We start from the raw sequence: 21,520 nt of genomic DNA, 5'->3' as shown, positions 1-21,520 counted from the left end.
CAGGTTTGTTGGCTGGTTTCTTTACCCGTCTACGTCTATGTTCTCTTTTAGCTTACAATAGCTGAAAGAAATATTGGTAATAAGCGCACCTATTGAGGTGACAGATAGAACAGTCCCTTTATTTGACACCTAGTACTGGCACCAAAGTTCTAGAATGCCAAGCAGAACAAGTCACTCTCCACAGCAGGAGAGAAACCAGCATATACACAGGCGCAGCATCCGAAGTGCGGTCTGTGCACCAAAGCCGTTGCAAATTCAGGCCGAAGCTGCACAGGTTCTCCCTCACTACCTGTGGTGCTAGTGACTGGTTCCCCATTTCCAGAACTCAAATTAGAAGTACTGGGTGGTGGCAGAAACAGGTGCTCACAGACACCTCTACACCTATTCTTAACTCTGAAATAGTTAATCTGCCCGACAGCTGCATGGGTGTCATGGCAACCTGGTAAAATAAATAAAAAACAAATTATGAATAAAACATAAATTTAACACAGTCATAGGCCACATCACCAAAAAAACCAGCCTACTCACGGGGTAACTGTAAAAAAACAAATCAAACAAAAAAACTGACTTGCTCCTGTATAGAGGATACAGAAGGGGAGGAGCGCAGACTTCTGTGTCAGTTTGCCCAAACTCCTGCACACATCTGTATACACGATGGTTCCAGTGTCCCTTAATAGATGAATGAGAAACATATTTTTCAGTTGCAAGCTCCTTCCAAAGTACCTCAGGTGGTTTTCGAAACGATCGTCTAACTCCTGTGGTCCGATTTAAACCTTGTCCAACTCCCTTGCCTGGGCCAAGTGATACAGTGTCCTCTGCCACAATTAGCTGTCTGGGTTTCACCACTGGCATACCTGGGACAAAGAGTAAGAGCAATCAGATTTAGGCAGAACTTTATACATTTAGCAGCATCCAAGTACAATATTAAAAGCATTCAGTTTGTAGTGGTCATAGTGGCTGCGCCCAGTCTGTCATTGTGATATGGTGATTAGCTTAACACAGTTATATTAAATATAATGCTTTAGAGGATATATGGTGTATGCTTTTTAGGGTATGCAGGTTCTCACCTGTTGTAACAAGTTTGGATTTATCCTCTTCATCCCCAACCTCTTCCTCCTCCACATTGCGCCCAGGGAAGAAGAATCCCATCATTCTGTGGAAGAACTGATGTGTAATCTGGATGGTGAGAGGAACCACATTCACCTGCAAGAAAGAGATGAAGATCTTAATATTAACACTTAGTACAATCATACAGACAGTTCACACTTTTATTTACTTTGGAAGCTCTTCATTATTTATTGTAAGAAATACTTCAGCAGAAAGATGCACACTCCACACAAGCCTGGACCTGGTGCATCATCTCTCTCGTTAGTGCTCACACATAGCAATGGTACTTTTCTACAGCTGCACCTTTTCTCTGGGATACTCTGCCTTACTCCATCAGATCACCTCAAGCTTCTAAACTTTTATACAGCTTTTGAAATATCCCTTTTTCTTATCTTAGTCGGATTCCCCTCAGCTTCTTCTAGGCATCATCAGTAGTTATTCGAGCAACCTTGAATCTTGTCCAAATCTGTTTGGATCTGAAGCTCCTCCTCTTCTATGCCCTTCTACCAATGAGTTTTGTTTTTTTTTTACTAACAGTCCCATATGATAGAAGACAAAGGTTCAACAGTAAGTATTTCACAAGATCCAACCAGTTTATAAAAAAGGGATGGAAACGCAGTGTCCTCCAAATGGAATAAAATAAATGAATTTAGCACAAGTATATAATAAGAAAAAAAGGTTTTATCTTAGTCAATTGGGGGACACCGAGGTATAGTTTAGTGGAGAGGCAAACTGGCACTTTACCCCACTGTTAGCCTCAGTTTATGTTTAACCAAGCCCCACAGAAAGAGGAGACAATAGAGAGAGAAAAACAACACTCTCGAACAACAAAGACATGTCACACAAACGGATACATGGGCACCCGGTGTCCCAAATTGGACTAAGAGAAATTAATTTTATGTAAGTATAAAAATTCTATTTTCTCTATCCTACTTACACCAGGGACATCCCAAAGCCACAATCATGGGTGGGAATGCCCAGAAAAAAACAACACAAAGCAGCTCTCTCCCAAAACTTGTATCCCCAGATGAAAACACATTAAACCTGTAAAACGTATGCACGGAAGACCATGTAGCCCCCCGACACAGCTGTCCAGTCGAGGCACCATGCAGTGCTGCCCAGGAAGCACTTACTGACCTCGTGAAGTGAACCCAAAGATTTTCTGGAATAGGCTGCCAAGCCCCACTATAAGCCTAACGGATTACAGTCGTAATCCGCCGAGCAGTAGTCACCTTAGCGACTGGCTAGCCTCTCTTTTGTGCATCACATAGGACCAGAAGATCTTGCACACATCCCGAATCCTACGCACATAAGTACTCAAAGCACGGACCACATCGAGAGGACAAATAGAAACTTTGGCTTCTGAAGACTCACATTTGGTCAGGGCAGTAGAGCTTGCCAAAAGAAAGACAGTCTGCCACGTCAGAAATGTGAAAGCAACTGTGTCCACGAGTTCAAAAGGCGAATGCTGCAAAGCATTCAACACCAAATTTAAATCCCAAAGTGCTACCGGAGAAACATACGAAGGTTGCACATGAAGCACCCCCTAATCGAAAGCTTGCACATGAGGCTTTAAACCAAGCCTTTGTTGAAAGAAGATAGAAAGCGCGGACACCTAACCCTTAAGAGAATTAAGATGCAAGCCAGCCTGTCCTGCAGGAACATAAGCCACCTAGACAGTTCGAAAATAAGAGGTAGAATACCCCTTCTTTTCTACCAGGCAACATATGTCCTTCAGACTCGATATTTTGTCTGAACCCGGTTTCCGAGCACAAAGCATGGTTTGCACTAGGCGCTCAGTCAGCTCCTTGGCTCGCAAGATCATGGCTTCAACAGCCATGCCATTAAAGCCAGAAGTTCCGTACTGAGGTGACAAAGGTCCTTGAGTTAAAAGGTCTGGGCGTAGAGGCAGATGCCATGACCAACCCTCTGCAATGGAGAGAACGTTGTTGTGTACCAAGTCCTCCAAGGACAATCCGGTGCCACTAGAAGGACAGCAACACCCTCTCTCTTTACCTTCATCAACACCATCGGAAGGGAACAGGTAAACCAAGTGGTACCGCCAAGGAATGGACATGGCGTCTACTGAGACAGCCAGATGATCTCTTGTCTGGGAACAGAAGAAGTGGACATTATGGTTCAACCGAGATGCCATCATGTTGACCCCACCCGTCCACCAACTGGTGAAACCCTTCCGGATGGAGGGTCCATTAGCTAGGATGCAGAGTCTGCCTGCTGAGATAATTGACTTCCAAATTGTGACAGGATGGAAATCCTATGCCACCGTCTGCTGTGTTGCTGGGGAATAGCTAGGCTTGTCTTGCCACCGTTTCCTTTCTTTATCCTAAATGCGTCCTCTAACCGCAGTAGGAGGGGCTTTTGCTGCCGTCACCACTAGGCTCCTTAGTGACACCTAGAACCGCGTCCTTCTGGGCAAGTCTCGCTGCTAGGGTACCACCTTGTTGGAACAACTAGGCTGGTAGCTCTGACTCTTGCCTTCATATTGTTATGATCTGCCTCCGGGACCATTTTGGACTCTGTTGTTATGTTACGCTGCAGTAAAGTATTCTGTCTTTCTCTTTCCTACCATTGGGGGACACTGCGAGACATTGGGGTATAGTAGGTGGTCAGGAGTTCTTGTCACTTAAACTGTTAATCTTTGGACTCCTCCCCTGCTATGCCCCTTCTCTCCAGAGAGATCCTCAGTTTTTTGTAAGTGACCTAGAGTTCGGTCACTGGAGTATAGGCTCCTGCCTATACTCAGTCTAGTTATAGTTTTTCATGTTTTTATTTTATTCTTATAAAGGTGCAGCGCGGGATCCTTGTAGCCCAGGAGAGTGAGCAGGACTTAGCTCTACACACTCTGGATCCCAGCGCAGGTAAGTGAAGCCTAGCGCTCATGTTACCAGCACCTCTGCCGGCAGTCATTCATAGGAACACAGACCGAGACGCCCTTTGCGCAGCTTGTGTTGCGGACGCTCAGAGGCATGACGATGCAGCCCAGGAGGGATCCTCTGCAATGGTGGAACCGCCCTGGATGCGATCCTTTTATTCGGCTATGGAGAAAATGACGGCCGTGATGCTACGAGCAGTAGAGGTACGTGACAACACTACCACACTTACACTTGCAGGCAGCCAGTCTGTCGAAAATGCTTCCACATCACAGGCAGGGTCCACTCACGGAGACTATAGGCCTGTATCTATTCCCCAGAGGGGTAAGAGGGCCGTTACTGAGGCAGAGCTAGAATTAGATTTAGCTTTCTGATTAGCTTTCTGATCACTCATCAGCCGAGGAAGGTGAGGTGGATATTGACCCTGAAGGGGAGTCTTTTTATGATGCTGACTCTGGCTCCACAAGTGTGGATAGTCTTATTTGGGGTATCAGACATGCATTAGGGTTAGCTGACCCGGAACCCGTAGCACATAAGGGTATAAAAAGGCACAGTTAGCTCTTTTCCCGCATTCCCCAGAAATGTTGGAAATTATTTCTGAAGCTTGGCGCAGGCCAAATAGACCGTTTATGATGCCGAGACAATTTAAGTCCCTCTATCCGCTGCCTCCTGAGGATACAGTAAAATGGGAAACGCTGCCTAAGGTGGACGCTCCAGTAGCCCGGTTAGCTTCATCTGCAGCTATACTTGTCCAGGAGAGGATAACCCTTAAGGATTACACGGATAAGAAGTGTGATCTGGCTCTTCGATCAGCTTACACCGCTGTGGGAAGTATGTTTAGGCCAAATTTGGCTGTAGCATGGGCCAACAAAGCCGTTCAGTTATGGATGGAGTCTTTGATTAAGGGCCTTAGTGATAACACTCCGCGTTCACAGCTAGTTAATCTAGCAGAACATGTACTTGAAACTTCGGAGTACGTAGCGAGCGCAGCCATAGATGCAGTCTCAGTAAATGCTAAGGCCTCGGCTTTGATTATAGCAGCTCATCGTAACCTATGGTTATGAACGTGGTCGGTAGACGCAGACTCTAAGAGAGCTTTAGAAAATTTACCTTTTGATGGCCTAACTCTATTCGGGGCGGAGCTCGAAAGGGTTATTCAGGAGACCACGGAAAGTAAGAGTACGGCTCTACCTACGGTTTCAAGCTGACCCCGTCAGGGTAGATTTCGTTCCTTTCGAAGTTTTTCCCGGGGGGGGAGGTGCCCTTAGTAGAGGGCATTCCTCAGCATCTAGATCTTCGGCCGGTAGAGGCAGAGGAGGTAGAGCCACGGCAAGGAGAGGTTCAGCTCGTCCAGCGGACAAGCCCTCCGCCTGACTTAGTTCTCCAGGGGGCACATCTGGTGAGGGCACGACTTCTTCAATTCCGGAATCAGTGGTGGAAATCCACGACGGATCTCTGGGTTCGAGGAGTCGTGTCCCGGGGCTATGTCATAGATCTAGCCCACTCCCCCCCTCACAGGTTCTTCGTCACTCCTCTCCCCTCTTGCCCCCGCAGACGTGTAGCACTTCAGGAAGCCATGCAAAAGCTCCTGGCTGCTCAAGTAATAGTTCAGGTTCCTCCTCTAGAAAGGGGCCGAGGTTTTTACTCAAACCTCTTCCTGGTGCCAAAACCAGACGCATCATTCCGGCCCATCCTGAATCTTCGGTCTCTAAACAAGCAGCTGAAGATTCAAAAATTTTGCATGGAATCCCTTCGCTCGGTTATAGCAGGGATAGAAAAAGGGGAGTTTCTGGCATCGTTAGACATCAAGGATGCCTACCTGCATATACCTATCTGGGAAGGACACCAGAGTCTCCTTTGGTTCGCTGTAGGAAGGGCGCACTTTCAGTTCAGGGCACTCCCCTTCGGCCTGGCTACCGCCCCCAGGGTCTTTACCAAGATCATGGCAGTCATGGCCGGTCTATTGCGCCAGAAGGGCATAACAATTGTCCCTTACCTAGACGACCTTCTGTTGAAGGCACCGTCTGCGCTCCTTTTATCCCAGCAGATTCAGACTGTTATGCAGTTTTTTTCAGAGTCACGGTTGGGTGTTGAATTTACCCAAGTCATCGCTGGTGCCATCTCAGCAGATGCGTTTCTTGGGCCTGTTTTTCGATACTCAGTCTCTGAGAATTTATCTCCCAGCAGAAAAGGTCTTAGCTTTGCAGTCAAAGACAAAAGCCTTGCTGAGGAAGAGGAGTGTCTCGATTCTCCGTTGCATGAGGCTTCTGGGGACGATGGTCTCGGTATTCGAGGCAGTGCCGTTTGCTCAATTCCACTCCCGTCCACTTCAGGTAGAGATTCTGCGGAAGTGGCCAGGGTCGCAGATGAATTTGGACAAACAGAGGGTTTGTCTGTCCACAGCCACAAGGCTATCTCTGGTCTGGTGGACGTTCAGATCCAACTTGGAGAGGCCAATCTTTACAGATATGGTCTTGGACTCTAGTCACAACAGACGCCAGTCTGTTGGGTTGGGGGGAGTAACAGGAACCCTGAGGCTTCAGGGTCTCTGGTCCCCTCATGAATCACGTCTTCCAATAAACATTCTGGAACTCAGAGCAGTGTACAACACTCTGAAGAGGTTTTCCCCTTAGAAATTCTTGAGCCCTTATCAAATTCAGTCCGACAACGCCACCACGGTAGCGTACATAAATCATCAGGGGGGCACTAGCAGCGTAGCCGCTATGCGAGAGGCCACACGCATACTAGCGTGGGCGGAACAGCAGGTCCCCAGGATTTCTGCCATCCACATTCCGGGGGTAAAGAACTGGGAAGCGGACTTCCTCAGCAGACACACCCTGCATCCCGGGGAATGGGCTCTAAACAGTCAGGTATTCTCCCTACTGGTGGAGCGGTGGGGTTGGCCGGAGATAGACCTGATGGCGTCCAGTGTGAACCATCAGGTACCGCGCTACGGCGCAAGAGCACAAGACCCAGCAGCAGAAATAGTAGATGCCATGTCAGCTCCTTGGCAGTATCAGATGGTGTACATTTTCCCGCCCATCCCAATGATTGCGCGGGTACTAAAGAAGGTGAAGAGGGAGAAAGTTCCCGCAATCTTCATAGCTCCATTCTGGCCACGCAGAGAGTGGTTCTCAGATCTGCTGTTGTTAGCAGGAGCTCCTGCATTTCGGCTTCCCATACAAGCAGATCTTCTGGTTCAAGGTCCATTCCTTTACCAAGGTTTGTATCAGCTGGCTTTGACAGCCTGGCTGTTGAAACCCTAATACTTAAGGCTAAGGGTTTCTCGCAAGAGGTCATAAACACCATGATTAGGGCCAGGAAGCCTGCGTCATCTTCCATTTATTATAGAATATGGAAGACATACATTGTATGGTGTGAGTCTAGGGGTCTTCATTCCTCAAGATTTAAGATTTCCCGGGTCCTGGAATTTCTTCAGGACGGGGTTCAGAAGGGGTTGCGGCTTAGTTCCCTCAAGGGGCAGGTATCCGCCCTTTCGGTCTATTTTCAGAAAAAGATTGCTGAATATGCAGATAAAGACTTTCCTGCAGGGGGTGTTGCGTTTGCAACCTCCTTTTTGTCATCCTGTGGAGCCTTGGGACCTCAATGTGGTTTTTCGGGCTCTTTCCAAGCATCCGTTTGAGCCATTACAGTCTGTTGACTTAAGGTATCTTACGTGGAAAACAGTGTTTTTGTTGGCCATAGCTTCAGCACGAAGAGTGTCTGAGCTTGGGGCACTTCGCTGTGACCCTCCTTTTCTCATTTTTCACGCTGACAGAGCAGTCCTTCGGATCAAGCCGTCTTTTGTCCCTAAGGTGGTTTCTAGATTCCACCTAAATCAGGAAATTGTTGTCCCTGCTTTTAAAGGCAAAGAGGGACTCTTCAGAAGGGTCTATGCAGTACTTGGATGTGGTGCGAGCTCTACAAATTTATGTAGATCGTACAGCCAGTTCCTGCTTTCTTGTACAGCATTAATCAATCAATCACCTGTATCTCTACAGGAGGTAACCTGACAATTGCATTATTCCTGCTAGTCTGCGATACCTGAAAATCTGTTTATACTCTGACCTGGTCTGTGCTCATTGCATCCTGAATTGTTGTTTTCTCTGCAATAAACAGTTCAATGTTTTTCATCATATGTCTGTTCCACAAACTAGGTCTTGCAATTATAGCCATAGAGCCAGTTTCATAACACATATCAGGGTTGCTGTGGAATGATCCCCTGGCCAATCATAATGGCCAAAGCTGCAGGGTATTGGGCAGAGCTTTGGTACTGGAATGCTGAGTCCCAACCTCAAAACAGCCAGATAACGGATTAGATTGGGTCTAATCTGTAGGTCACAGAATTTACAGCAGGTAAGTAGGCGTCAAAGCAGGTTTCTTAAGCAGTGATGTTTATTAGCTCAGAAAGTCCTAAAAATGGCAGTTACAAACTCACTAGTTTGAGGTACTAGTGATATCCAGAAAGCACAGATGGAATAATAATAAATATACATGGTCAAACAACACTTTTTATACAGATTTCCACAGATACTCTGGCAGGAGGTAATCCAGCCTCCTGCCCCTCTACCAGCAAATATAATTACCTCCTCCTGTCTTTCAGGCTCAACAGACATTTTGGTCACTCAACGATGAAAAGGTCTAATTAACATGAGATTACCTGTCTCTAGACAGTTGCAAAACCCAAACATGACATACTGTCTCAGAAGTTCATACATTTCCACACATACCAATATAAAAAGATAAGTACATTTACAATGATATACAGAGGTGCACTGCACTCCTAATTAAAATAAATATCTACAATAAGTTATTTATAAGTGATCCAGCCACACCAATTTTCTACCCCTGGAATAAAGATAGCTATTAACGCCTGAATGTGGGCTTCGTCCCCCCAAAAGATCCTGTGCGCCTCTCGCATTGCAACAGAACTCTTTATGCCTCCCTGGTGATTGATGTATGCCACAGCCGTGGCATTGTCTGACTGAATCTTCAGAGCCTTTCACTGCAGCAAATGTTGGACACTGATCAGAGCATGAAACACTGCCCGCAGTTCCAATTTATTGATTGAAAGTTTGGATTCTTTCAGAGACCAAAGACCTTGCATCTGAGCATGAAGACAGATGGCACCCCAACCTCGAAGGCTGGTATCCGTTGTAATCATGGTCCAATCCCAGATTGAGAACGGATGCCCCCTGCACAGAATCTGCTTTTGCAGCCACCAAAGGAGCGTCTGGTGCACACGAGGAAGCAGACTAAATAACTGGCCTTACAGATTCAGATGTGACTTGATCCATTTCGACAGGAGTTTCATGCACAGGAGTTCCAGCTGAAACTGAGCAAACTGTACTGCCTCGAAAGTCGATTCCATCTTGCCCAAAATCCACATGCAGAAATGCACAGAGGTCTGACAACCAACAGAGATCTTACACTCCTCTGTAAAGCTAGAATCTTGTCCAGAGGCAAGAACACCCGCTATTGTTGGGTGTCGAATAAAAGTCTTAGAAAGATCATTTGTTGGGTTGGGGTCAACTTAGACTTTTGAATTTAAGTATCCAACCGTGGGACTCCAGAGTCAGGGTCAAAACCCAGATATGAGACAGGAGTACCACAGCGGACTCCGCCTTCAAAAGAACATCGTCCAGGTAAGGGATGATCATAATGCCCTTGAACTGCAACAGTGCAGCCATGAACTTCACTGATCTGGTATAATGAGTTGTGACATTTTCTGGAGCCAGCAGTGATACAAACCTGTCAAATAACAGTCCTATCCACCTGGCCAAGGTTTATTTTGCTGCTGACCAACCCCTCTCCTTTGAGCATCAAAAAGAATGAGAAGACTAACAGTTCGAGGCAAAGGTGTGTGTGTGTATGTTAGGGAATTTAGACTGTAAGCTCCAATGGGGCAGGGACTGATGTGAGCAAGTTCTTTGTATACATTACAGCGGAATTAGTGACGCTATATAGATGATGATGATGAAGGGTGACGTTCTACTAACATAGATCTTCAAGAAGACATCTAACAAATGAAGATACTCTTCACTAACCAAAGACATATTCTGTCCTAGAGCAGAGATTACTAGATACTGGTACAAGTAAAACTTTGACACCAACTTGGGTTGGAAGGATGATTTGGTATGCCAGGTGACCTGCAAGACAGAGCAGCCAATTCCAAAAACTAATCCTAAAAAGAAAAGAGGATTTATATACTCACGTTAAATCCGTTTCTCTGATTCCGACCGGGGGACACTGCTTACCATGGGTTGTGGAGGGGAGCACGGGAGTTGGCACCTAGCTAGTTAATCTTTAGCACTGCTGACAGACCCCTGCCCTCTACAATCCCCCCGCCTCTTCCTCCTCAGTTAATTCAAAAAGCCCCAAGAAGATAGGTCAATCAACCAAGAGCATACAGAGGAAAGGCAGAAGGGAGGGATCGCAGTGTCCCCCAGACGGAATCAGAGAAACGGATTTAACGTGAGTATATAAATCCTCTTTTCTCTTTCATCCAGTCTGGGGGACACTGCTTACCATGGGGACGTTCTAAAGCAGCCCCCTAAGGGTGGGACCACTCTGAAAGCCCCGCTCGTAGAGCAATATGAGCTAAATTTGCATCCGCGGATGCGAATACATTAAATTGATAGAATTTTGTAAATGTGTGGACAGAAGACCAGGTGGGTGCCCTGCAAAGCTGGTCAGCAGAAGCCCCATTTCTTGCTGCCCATGACGCCCCTACCGATCTAGTGGAATGGGCCGTAAGTCTCTCTGGCACAGGCAGGTTAGCTCTTATGTAAGCCTGCTTAATAGTTGCCGTAATCCATCTTGCAATGGACTGTTTAGAGGCTGGCCAGCCTCTTTTGTTAGAATCATATAGGAAAAACAGAGAATCAGTTCGTCTAATTTGAGATGTTCTTTTGACATAAATACGGAGAGCCCTAACCACATCTAACTTTTCCATAGACTGCAGATCAGACTGAGAAGTAGATGAAAAAACGGAACTACAATTTCCTGGTTCAAATGAAAGGAGGACACCACTTTTGGAACAAAAGATGGGGGTGTTCTCAAAACCGCTCTGTCCTCGTGAAAAACTAGATATGGTTCCAGGCAAGGCAGAGCTCCCAATTCAGACACCCTACTTACCGATGCAATAGCCAAAAGAGAAAGGATCTTCCAGGTCAACCACTTCAAATCTGCCACAAGTAATGGCTCAAAAGGAGGCCCTTTAAGCATATCCAGTACCAGGTTGAGATCCCATGGTGCTGTAGGCAGAACATAGGGAGGCTGAACATGCAAGACTCCCTGGAGGAAAGTCCTAATATCTGGTAAATCCGCTAATTTCAGGTGAAAAAATACTGAAAGTGCCGATACCTGGACTTTTAGGGAACCTAACCGAAGCCCTGCTTCCAGGCCATCCTGAAGGAAAGCCAACAAGCGAGGGAGACGAAAGGAGGACGTGTGACATGTCCTATTTTCGCACCATCTGATGTAGGCTCTCCAAATCCGGTGATAGATGCGAGCTGAAACTGGCTTTCTGGCTCGCATCATAGTGTTCACTACGCTGGAGGAGAAAACCTTTAGCCCTCCAGAGGCTGGCTTCAACAGCCATGCCGTTAAACTGAGCTGAGGTAAATTCTGGTGACGGAAGGGACCTTGCAGAAGAAGGTCGTCTCGAGACGGAAGACGGAAACCCTGTCCTTCCGCCATAGAGATTATGTCCGCGTACCACACTCGGCGCGGCCATGAGGGAGCTATTAGAATTACTGGCAGACCGCCCTGCCTTACTCGTCTGAGTACGCGAGGAAGCATGAGAACTGGAGGAAACAGGTATCCCAACCTGAACTCCCATTACATCGTCATAACGTCCACTGCCACCGCTAAGGAGTCTCTTGCTCTTGCGCAAAACCTGTGAACTTTTCTGTTGTGTCTGGAGGCCATGAGATCTATGTCCGGAAGACCCCACCTCTGAACCAGAGACTGGAAAACTTCCGGATGGAGTGACCACTCCCCCGGCATCATCTGGTTTCGACTTAGGTAGTCCGCCTCCCAATTTCTTATTCCTGGAATGTATACTGCCGATATTACTGTTCTGCCCAAACCAGAATTTGAGCTGCAATATTCATTGCAGCTCCACTCCTGGTTCCTCCCTGCCTGCTGACATATGCCACGGCCGTGGCATTGTCGGACTGAACTTTGACAGGGTGGCCCCGAAGGAGGGACTGGGCCCCCCGGAGGGCCAAAAAGAATAGCCTTCAACTCCAGCACGTTTATTGACAGGGCCGATTCCTGAACCGACCAAAGCCCCTGGAGCCGGAGGTGCAGGATTACCGCCGCCCAACCTTTCAGGCTGGCGTCCATCGTGGCTATGATCCATGACCATGGAGCGAAGCACCTGCCCACTGTCATGTGATCCTAAATCAGCCACCACTGAAGCGATTCTCTCGGAGATAGAGAGATCCTCTGAAGATCAAAGCGTAGGTGGGATTCTGACCATTTTGTCAAAAGATCCCACTGAAAACATCGAGAATGGGCTCGACCGAAGGGGATAATCTCGAAGGAGGCCACCATCTTTCCCAGCAGCCGCATGCACAAGTGCATTGTGGGGCTGGGAGAAAATAAGACTTGAGTTGTTATGCTCTAAATAGAACTGATCTTCTCGACAGAAAGGCATACCCTTTGCTGGCTGGTGTCCATAATGAGCCCTAGGAAAACCATGCGTTGACACAGAACCATCTGGGATTTCTTTAAATTTATTAGCCATCCATGGCCCTCGAGAACCGCCAAGGTGAGGGATAAGTGATGACGTAAGCAATTTTCTGTGGAGGATTTAATGAGCAGATCGTCCAAATAAGGCAAGACCTGAACTCCCTGAAGGTGAAGACATGCTGTGCCACTACTGACATGATCTTTGTGAAAACCCTCGGCGCTGTTGAGAGGCCGAAGGGGAGGGCCCGAAACGGATAGTGGAAGGATCCCACCGAGAATCTTAGGAGGGACTGATGGTGGATCCAAATGGGAATGTGAAGGTATGCGTCTTTTATGTCTATGGACGCCATAAACTGATCCTTCTCCAAGCCGTTTATCACCGACCTTAGGGATTCCATTCGAAATTTGTCCACCCGTAAGTGCACATTGAGGCCCTTTAAGTTTAGGATGGGACGAAAGGAGCCGTCCGGCTTCTTGACCAGAAACAGGTTTGAATAAAACCCCTGTCCCTTCTGGAAATCTGGGACCCTGCAGATAACTCTTTGAGAAAGAAGAGAGGCGACACAATCCTGTATCGCCTGCCTTCTTGATGGATCTCGGGGGAGCGGAGTCATGAAGAAGCGATGTGGAACCGGGCCCAGCAGGTCTATCCTGTACCCCTCTGACATAATGCCCCGAATCCAAGGATCTTGGGAGGACGCTGCCCACTGTTCTTGAAACAAAGACAGACGTCCCCCCACTGGCGCCCCTTCCAGGAGAACAGAGTGGTCGTCAGGACGCAGGCTTCTCCTGGGTCTTGGAGGCCTGGCGCCTAGCTGCAAACGAGGATCTCCACCTGGCAGAGGAGCCTCGAGAATTGGGCTGTCTGCCTCTAAAGGACTGTCCTCTAGGCAAGGAGGTCCCCCGAAAGGGCTGACGCAAGGAGCTGACCTGAGGGTTTCGGCTCCTGCTAGGGAATACTGGCAAGGAAGTGCTTTTGCCCCTATTGCCTGTGAGATCAGGGTATCCAATTCCAGGCAGAACAAACCTGCTGCAGAAAAAGGAATGGTTTCCACTGACTTTTTTGATTCTGCATCTCTTTCCCAGGATTTCAGCCATAACGTTCTTCTTGCTGAAATAGATGCAGCCTGAATAGAAGAGGATACAGCCGCTGTGTTCTGGGCCGCCTCATAAAGGTACCCCGATGCCTCCTTCAAATGCAAAGCCAGGGGGAGTAAATCAGAGTCCTGTAAGGCCTCTGCCAGCTGGTCTGCCCATGCTTCCATAGCTCTAGCAACCCAAGCTGAAGCAAATGTGGGCCTAAAGGAAGAATCTGCAGCCGCAAATATAGATTTCAGCTGGGATTCCACTCTGCGGTCATTGATGTCCTGCAGAGATGCAGAACCAGGAGCTGGGAGTAAAGTGTGCTTGGCCAATCGGGCTATTGGATTATCCACTTTTGGAATACTCTCCCAGCGAACCACATCTTCCTCCTGCAATGGATACAAGGAAGAGAACCTTTTGGGAACAGAGAACCTTTTATCAGGCTGTTTCCAGGCTCCTTCTGCAATATCCTTAACCTCTACGGAAGGAGGAAAACGAAGCCTTTCTTTTGGCCTTCTTAAAGAGACTTCTGTCTCTAGGAGTAGGATCCTCCGGTTCTGGGAGGTCCAATGCCTGTTATGCTGCTAAAACAAAATCATTAATAAATTGGCATTTAGAGCCCTCTTCCTGTCCCAAAGTTTGAACCTGGTCAGGATCAGAATTAATTTCCCCCTCTTCCTCTGAAAACTCCATAAGGGGATTATCAGATCTAGGCCTCCTTCTTTTAGCAGGCGGAATGTTTGGGGATTCAAGTAACTGGTTTAGTTTATCCAAACCCTTTGTAAATGCTGCAGACCATGCCAGTTCTGTGGGAACAGGGGCTTGGTCTGTATGAAAAGAGGAAGGTCCTGGTATAGACGTTCCAATAGAACCTGTGTTAACAGGGAGGCCCAACTGCGTACTAGTATTATTAGCCACCGAAGTTGCCACAGTAGATAGCAATTGGTTGGATTGAAAAACCATCTGTGCTAAAGAGGAAACTGACTGTGTCAGGGAGGTCACCCAGGCCGGTTCCTCCGTCAGTGGGGCTGAAATATGCTGGGTTTGCGCAGGGGAAACCCCTGCTTCGCAGACAGAGCAGAGCGCCAACGGGTCCTTCTGCCCACAAGGTAATTTTACCCTACATTTAGAACATGTAAAATATTTTGCAATAGGGCCCTTTCCCTTATCTGTCATTTCTTAATAAAGGAAGGCACACCAAACACACAGACTTAAAGTGTTAAATTTAGCTGAGTAGAGAAAGAGGTATAAATGTGTGGAGAGAATAGTGTAACAAGTAATCAACTAATCTAGATATAAAAGTTGCACTTGTAATTATCTTAAAACACAAATAATACTTAAGCAAGTAGGAGAACTATGATATAACCCCTACTAGCCCACTTGTACACAGCAATACAGAGTATGTGTTTAAGTAAATCAGATACTTAGCCCATAGGCCAAACAGGGGAGAAGTCCAACAGCAGTATCCTGGTGCCTGCTCCCTCAGATCTGTTCTCTCTTCCCAGGCTTCTCCTTGGCGCCAGAAGACTGGGATAAACCATCTCTCTCTCTGGAAGGAGGGGGAGCTCTATGTCTTAGCTCCCTCCCCTCAGTAATGCTATCTCTGCAGCTGATTCTGTGATCCGTATAAAATATAAAAAATTGGTTATGCGGCAGAGTAGTGGAGACCTCCAGGGTTGAGGTCTCCGCAGCGGATGATACCTGATGCCACCTATGTATGAGGGGGGATCCTGGTATAGCCCCCTTCTCCTCTCCTCCGTAACGACGCTCTGACCCGATCCAAGATGGCCGCCGGCATATTAACTATCCGATAACCAGCGCTCTATGCCTGCAGTGGCAGCGCCGGTTATCGGGGAGGCTATAGGAGTGACAGCAGTCCGTGAGACCACTTGTCACTCCTAAATCAGGCACCCATTCTCTTCTGTCCCTGTCAGTGAGAGCCACTGGCTCTCATCTGACAGGGGAGTGCCTGCGCTGCTCAGCTGTGAGTGTGTTCTCTATAGTAGAACACACTCCAGCGCTGCCACCTGTAAAAAAATACAAAGATATAAAATGAAATAAAAATAGAAAAATTACATTAAGTACTAAAAAACACTGCCCAACTCCGCGGGCACCTAAAAAAAACTGAACAAGAGGGGGCAGGGGGATTGTAGAGGGCAGCGGTCTGTCGGCAGTACTAAAAGTTAACTAGTTAGGTGCCAACTCCCCAAGCTCCCTCCACAACCCTATGGTAAGCAGTGTCCCCCAGACTGGATGAAAGAGAAAGGAATACTGACTGAATAGATATATACAGCAATAGTATTAGCTCTCTTGTTTTATTTAAAAAAAAAAACAAAAAAAAAACAAAGACAACAAAAACCGTACTTCAAAGTGCTCTTTGATGGAGATGCCTCCTACAGGTGGACGGACTTTGCTGTACAGTCTCAGTGTGAGTTGTCTGCCGGACTGACCAGGACTCTGTGGTCTTAAAGCCACCTGTGGATGAGAAAGATATCAGAATACTTATATTAAACACAAACAAGTTACTCAAGGTGTTAAACATAACACAATATATGTGTTCCCTTAATGCTGAGGGAGAACAGACTCCTCCAAACTGAGGGACAATCTAAAATACAGAATCTGGACAAATTTTAATAAATGATCCATAATGTTGCATTAACATTGATTGGTTATTTTGCAGTGTTGACTTCCTCACCTTGTAAATGGCATTGGGAAGCAGGTTGTTCATGGTAAACCAACCCAGCTCTAGCAGATGTTCAGCAGTGTCATCAGATTTATTGACCTATGTGGATTAAGAGAAGAGAATTTATTACATTTAAGTAATTTCTCTACACCTAAGATATCATTAAACTACTATTTTATTTTAAAGCTACACTACCACATAAGGAGGGAAAAAGCATTACAGCTGCACCTCCTCCACAGAGCCCTGCTCCATGAAGTTATTTTTCCTTGGGCTCTGTGGTTTGCCCAACAACCCCAGTTGAATGGGGATGTGCAATGTGTTGGAGCGGAATGTGGGCGGAAGGACCGATCAGAAGCCGCAATCGTGGACAATCACATGCCCCTTCTGCAGCCATTCCAACTCACCTTGCTATACAGAAATCTCTGTAGTTCTAACTCTGCAATGCCCAGCTGTCCATCCTGCTCAGTCAGACGCCATCGTGCCTGTGCAAAGTAGAACTCAGTATGACGAACCACACTGACGTCCTCCGGCTGTTTGCGCAATTCCATCTTGTTTGCTCTTTGCAGCTGAAAGTCTTTGAAACATCTGAAATAAAAATCAATCCGTTTTGGCTACACGGTTACCATGTAAAAGTGTAGAATTGTGAGCACTTTCTATACACTAAAATGTCCCACTTGTTCAATGGCATGTGATTTCCAAAAGTGTGAAGTCAAGTTTAGGTTATACATTGTGTTTAACGGACAAATAGCTTGTATAATAAAAAGGCTTCATAGACACTCAAATGTGTATTTGTAAGGTAACTTTCTATCATTGTGTTTTTGAAAGCAAATTAAGAAAATAGCAGTATGGGTATTCTGTTTGTGAGAGCAGTGTAGTGTAGGCTGTAGTATAATGTCAGGTGGTAGCATGTGTGAGAGCAGTGTAGTGTAGGCTGTAGTATAATGTCAGGTGGTAGCATGTGTGAGAGCAGTGTAGTGTAGGCTGTAGCATAATGTCAGGTGGTAGCATGTGTGAGAGCAATGTGGGGGCTTGCAGTGTAGTGTACAGTAGACTGTAGCACAGCACATATCGCATGCCTTTTCTCCACCACTTTGAACCTGCAGTCATGGAAGCTAAAAGCAAAATGGTGAAGCTGCATGTAAGTCAGCCCAGTGGAAACACCAAGTGCATGCGTTCTGAGGTAACTTTGAGCTAAGGCAGCTGTGTTATGTAGAATGCCGCCACAGTGACACTGTATGGGGTGAAGAGGAACCAGTAGGTTGTTTACCGGGTGGTGGATGAACCAGGCACAACAGAACTGTGTCTCTTTGGAAAGGCTGTTAGAACAATGTACAGTTCAGAGCTGGGGCTGTCAGCTGATAGGAGGGAATAGGCAGTAGTCCTTGTGGGAGGTTTGTGAAAAGTGGATGAAAGGGCCATTGGGGGAGGATGAATAGAAGGGAGATGTAGCTGGGAATGCTGTTTACATTGTTTTTATTACAGAAGGTGCATGGATGTTACTCCTTTGTACATGCCAGAAAGCTTCTGATGTACAGACTGCAGTCTAACTCCAGTGGTACTATGCACACCCTGTTCTAATTAGCCACTTGATGTTTTAATAATAAAGAAAACATGTGAAATGCAGTCAGGGTACAGCATTTCTAAATGTGTTTGGAGCCCTTTTTATGTTGATGTGCTTTTATGTATTTTGTTATGTATGAGTCTTATAGTGACCTGCTCCTGAGAGATTACCTAATGAGAATGTTCAGCTCTTCACTCTTCTGCTGCAAGTCCATCTTCTCCTGGTAGAGCTGTCCCTGAAGTTTAAGATGTTGCTCATGCAAAGGTTCGTTCTTGCTCTCATCATGAAGCAACTAAAAAAACCGAAGACAAATGTTGGACTATAAGTCAATCCGTTAGAATAGTTGTCCATCACATGGGTATGGTCTGTAAGTATCTGGCATATAAGAAGATTTTATAGAAGCAATGTAACACAACTGTGTGGTTGTGTGTTTTGACAACAATTAAAATATTATTTTTTTTTCCATCAGGAGTTCGTGTAAGAAATTATATATAGCAGACAAATAACGATAAATTGACAATGTAAAGCATCAAACTCAATAGTGTCCTATTTTTGGGTACAAAAATATTTAGGATCACAAAATGAAGCATGCAGGTAGAGATATATGAACAAAAAAACCAAAGAGGTAACTACAAAACTGAAAAAAATAAATAAAAAAGATGAACAGGTGTTAATGAGAAGTTAGAATCACTTGACTGGGGAGAAAAACTGAAGGACTCAATTGTAAAAAGAGTAGTTTGTTCCCACATCAATACAAAGGATAAACTAGTATCTCTTTAAATGTTACAGAATGAGGATCCAGGTCTCAGCTTCCACCTATTACAAAACACCACACCAGGTGCCAGCATTGCTTGGACTAGTACCCAGATTAATGTTCTACAGGTTGTAAATATAGGTAGGTTTAGGAATAGCTCTTGTCTGAGCAGAAGACTGCTCTAGTAAATGATACATAAGTGGAAGTTCTTAGGGCTCAACACTCAGAGAAATGTTATACCCAAAATAAGACTATATAAACAAAAGACAAATTAAAATAGTAATAAGGCAAGAAGGTATGAAATAAGGTAAAGGAAAACCTGTCAGGTCAACATCAATACAGCACTAGTAACCAAATCCATTTTTTACTCATTGTTTTTTTTTTTCTCCCCCAGAACCTCCTCCATGTCCCATGTTTAATTGTTACTCGGCTCCGCACTGGCATTTTAGTTTACATACATATAGTGCAGAAGGTACTATGTTAATAAAATGCCAATAAAGAACCTAATGACAAGTTCACTTTAATAACAGGGATATATTAACGCATCTTGTTCCCAACTTTTAAAATGTTTGTTTAATTGTGGTTCGACCTTCACGATAGAGTACATCTGTTTCTCCAGCTGACGTATTTGCAGCACATGTTGTCGGACGGCTTCTTGGAGATGCAGAATGCTGCTTCTCTGCTCCTCAGGGTTACTGGAGATCTCCAACTGGAAACGCACTCGCTGCTTTTTCTCACAGTGTTCCTAAGGAGAGTGACATTTTGTGATACATGAAATACATGTAATCAGTGTGTCCAACCATAGTCTATCCTGAAACCTTGGCTCTCTGTGCTCTTCAGCCTGGTCTAGAGCCACATTCCTTCTGTTGCCTTAGTGCAGTCCTTGACAGAGACCACTGAAATACTTCTGTATGCTCTATACAAAGCGATTTATTTATCATTAGGACTACTGGACACTTTCACTTGAGGCCATCCATTGCACTGATTGGCTCCACTCCAATCTATTAGAAGAAGTATAATCTCTCCTACTACTGCCTATCTGTATACTGCATGACTATCATGGACCGAAAACAAAACTAGTCCTAACCTACGAAGTTTCCTTCTCCCTTATCTTCAAGTAGTCCCCCAACAGTCAATCCCTACTTTTCCAATGGTCCCTTTTCTCTTTGCCACCAAACACTCACTGAGCCTTTAAATGCTCAAAGTGTACACTCTAGCCATATAATAACAAATGTCATTCACCTTACAACACATTTTCGAGATACCACTAAAAAGCAATGTGTAACGCACAATCTCAATTATCTGCATGCATATAGGTTTCCCTCACATTCCTCAATATTAAATTATAAGCTTTTGTGAACAGACACTACAGTCTTATTTCTACATGCCTTATAATGGTTGTAAAACTTTATAATAGTTAGAAATTATTATGAATAATGATTACGTGACGTGTACTTCCAGGTCTCAGAACTGCCTACAGGAAGAGTACACATAACATTCAGACTTTTGATAAAGAGAGAAAAGGATTCTGGAGAAAAAGTCACTGTGGCTGTGAAAGAATGCATCACAGACAATCTTCTACAAGCGATCAGGTCTGCCACTCTTTGTGGCATCTTCCTAATTACGCACAGAATGCTCCGACATTTGTCTGAACACTCTCGTTGCTATAATGTACTCTGCTGCCAGTTTCATTCTCGACACTAAGTTTTTGACCTGTTTAGGTACATTTAGGGCTGCACACTCAAAACCTAGGGCAACAAGCACTGGCGAGACTGCTTGTTCTATGGTATAAGTGTCCTCTAAAAGGTTAAAACCACAATAGTGCAGGAAAATGGATTTTTGACATTAGACCAGAAGAAATTGTTATATACTATTATAAATGTGTGCTCATGACAGCATAAAATAAAAAAAAATAAACCAGTGCTATGGTCCCCTTAAGGTAAAGACATTAATTACATCCTTTTAAATTTCCCAAATTGGTTAAAAAGCAAACTTTTAATACTAGGAGCATGGGATTGCCCTACCACCATCCCCGCAGGGCTGCAATAATCTGTGTTTATTTTTTTAATTATGATTACATAAAAAGGGGTGTGCTATGCACAAAGACAAATGGTGGAAGCAGTGCAAATGTGCCACTCATTTCTCCATATATTTGCTTTAGTACATAGACACCAACATTCCTCTCATGGCTGTGCATTGGGGGAATGTCAAGAGGAAGCGCCAGGGCAGAGCTACAGTGTGCACACATAGCAATGAGTTTAATCATTTACCATGTGGAGTGTGTGTACTGCTCCCTCCCCACCTCTGTGCTCCAAAAGTCTCCGCTACCTCAGGGGCTCGAAGAGATAATAAAACCTGTAATGTTAGGACTGGAATACCCAAAATATTTAAATGTTCTACGTAGATATTTGTCAAGATCTCAGTCTATATACATTTAAATTTAGAAAAGGTTTACATACAGAAAAGCTCACACACCTTGCGTTTTGGCTCCACATGCAGCAGCAGGTTGTTGACTATATCCAAGATCATAGCATACTGTGCTGGGTTGGTAGAGATCTCGAGGTGCTGGTGTTTTAGCGTAAAAGTATCGGCAGCAGCTACAAACAAAAAGATTTATTTATGTTACTCATGAGGTATCTACAACTGAAATTGCTCACAATCTATTATGACCCTTCATATAAACTCCTCACTTCTATTAGCCACTTAACTGTATTAAACAGGCGCAGTGGTCGCTGCTTAGC

General features: G+C 45.4%; 1 protein-coding gene across 1 annotated transcript in view; it reads right to left on the bottom strand.

The window, feature by feature from the left end:
* The window catches only part of BLTP2 (bridge-like lipid transfer protein family member 2), a 73,709-nt gene that overhangs the window by 6,300 nt on the left and 45,889 nt on the right, over positions 1 to 21,520 (bottom strand). The window contains exons 29-36 of the mRNA XM_075196812.1: positions 21,255 to 21,376; positions 19,369 to 19,524; positions 18,196 to 18,317; positions 16,869 to 17,049; positions 16,477 to 16,563; positions 16,146 to 16,256; positions 1,068 to 1,203; positions 724 to 854 (exon numbers count right to left, since the gene is read on the bottom strand). Of these exons, the coding sequence (XP_075052913.1) occupies positions 724 to 854; positions 1,068 to 1,203; positions 16,146 to 16,256; positions 16,477 to 16,563; positions 16,869 to 17,049; positions 18,196 to 18,317; positions 19,369 to 19,524; positions 21,255 to 21,376 (1,046 nt within the window). The remainder of the gene's footprint in view (positions 1 to 723; positions 855 to 1,067; positions 1,204 to 16,145; positions 16,257 to 16,476; positions 16,564 to 16,868; positions 17,050 to 18,195; positions 18,318 to 19,368; positions 19,525 to 21,254; positions 21,377 to 21,520) is intronic.

This window comes from Mixophyes fleayi, chromosome 2 (genome assembly GCF_038048845.1).
Source record: "Mixophyes fleayi isolate aMixFle1 chromosome 2, aMixFle1.hap1, whole genome shotgun sequence".
Taxonomy (NCBI): domain Eukaryota; kingdom Metazoa; phylum Chordata; class Amphibia; order Anura; family Limnodynastidae; genus Mixophyes; species Mixophyes fleayi.
This window is presented reverse-complemented; position numbering and strand designations above follow the sequence as displayed.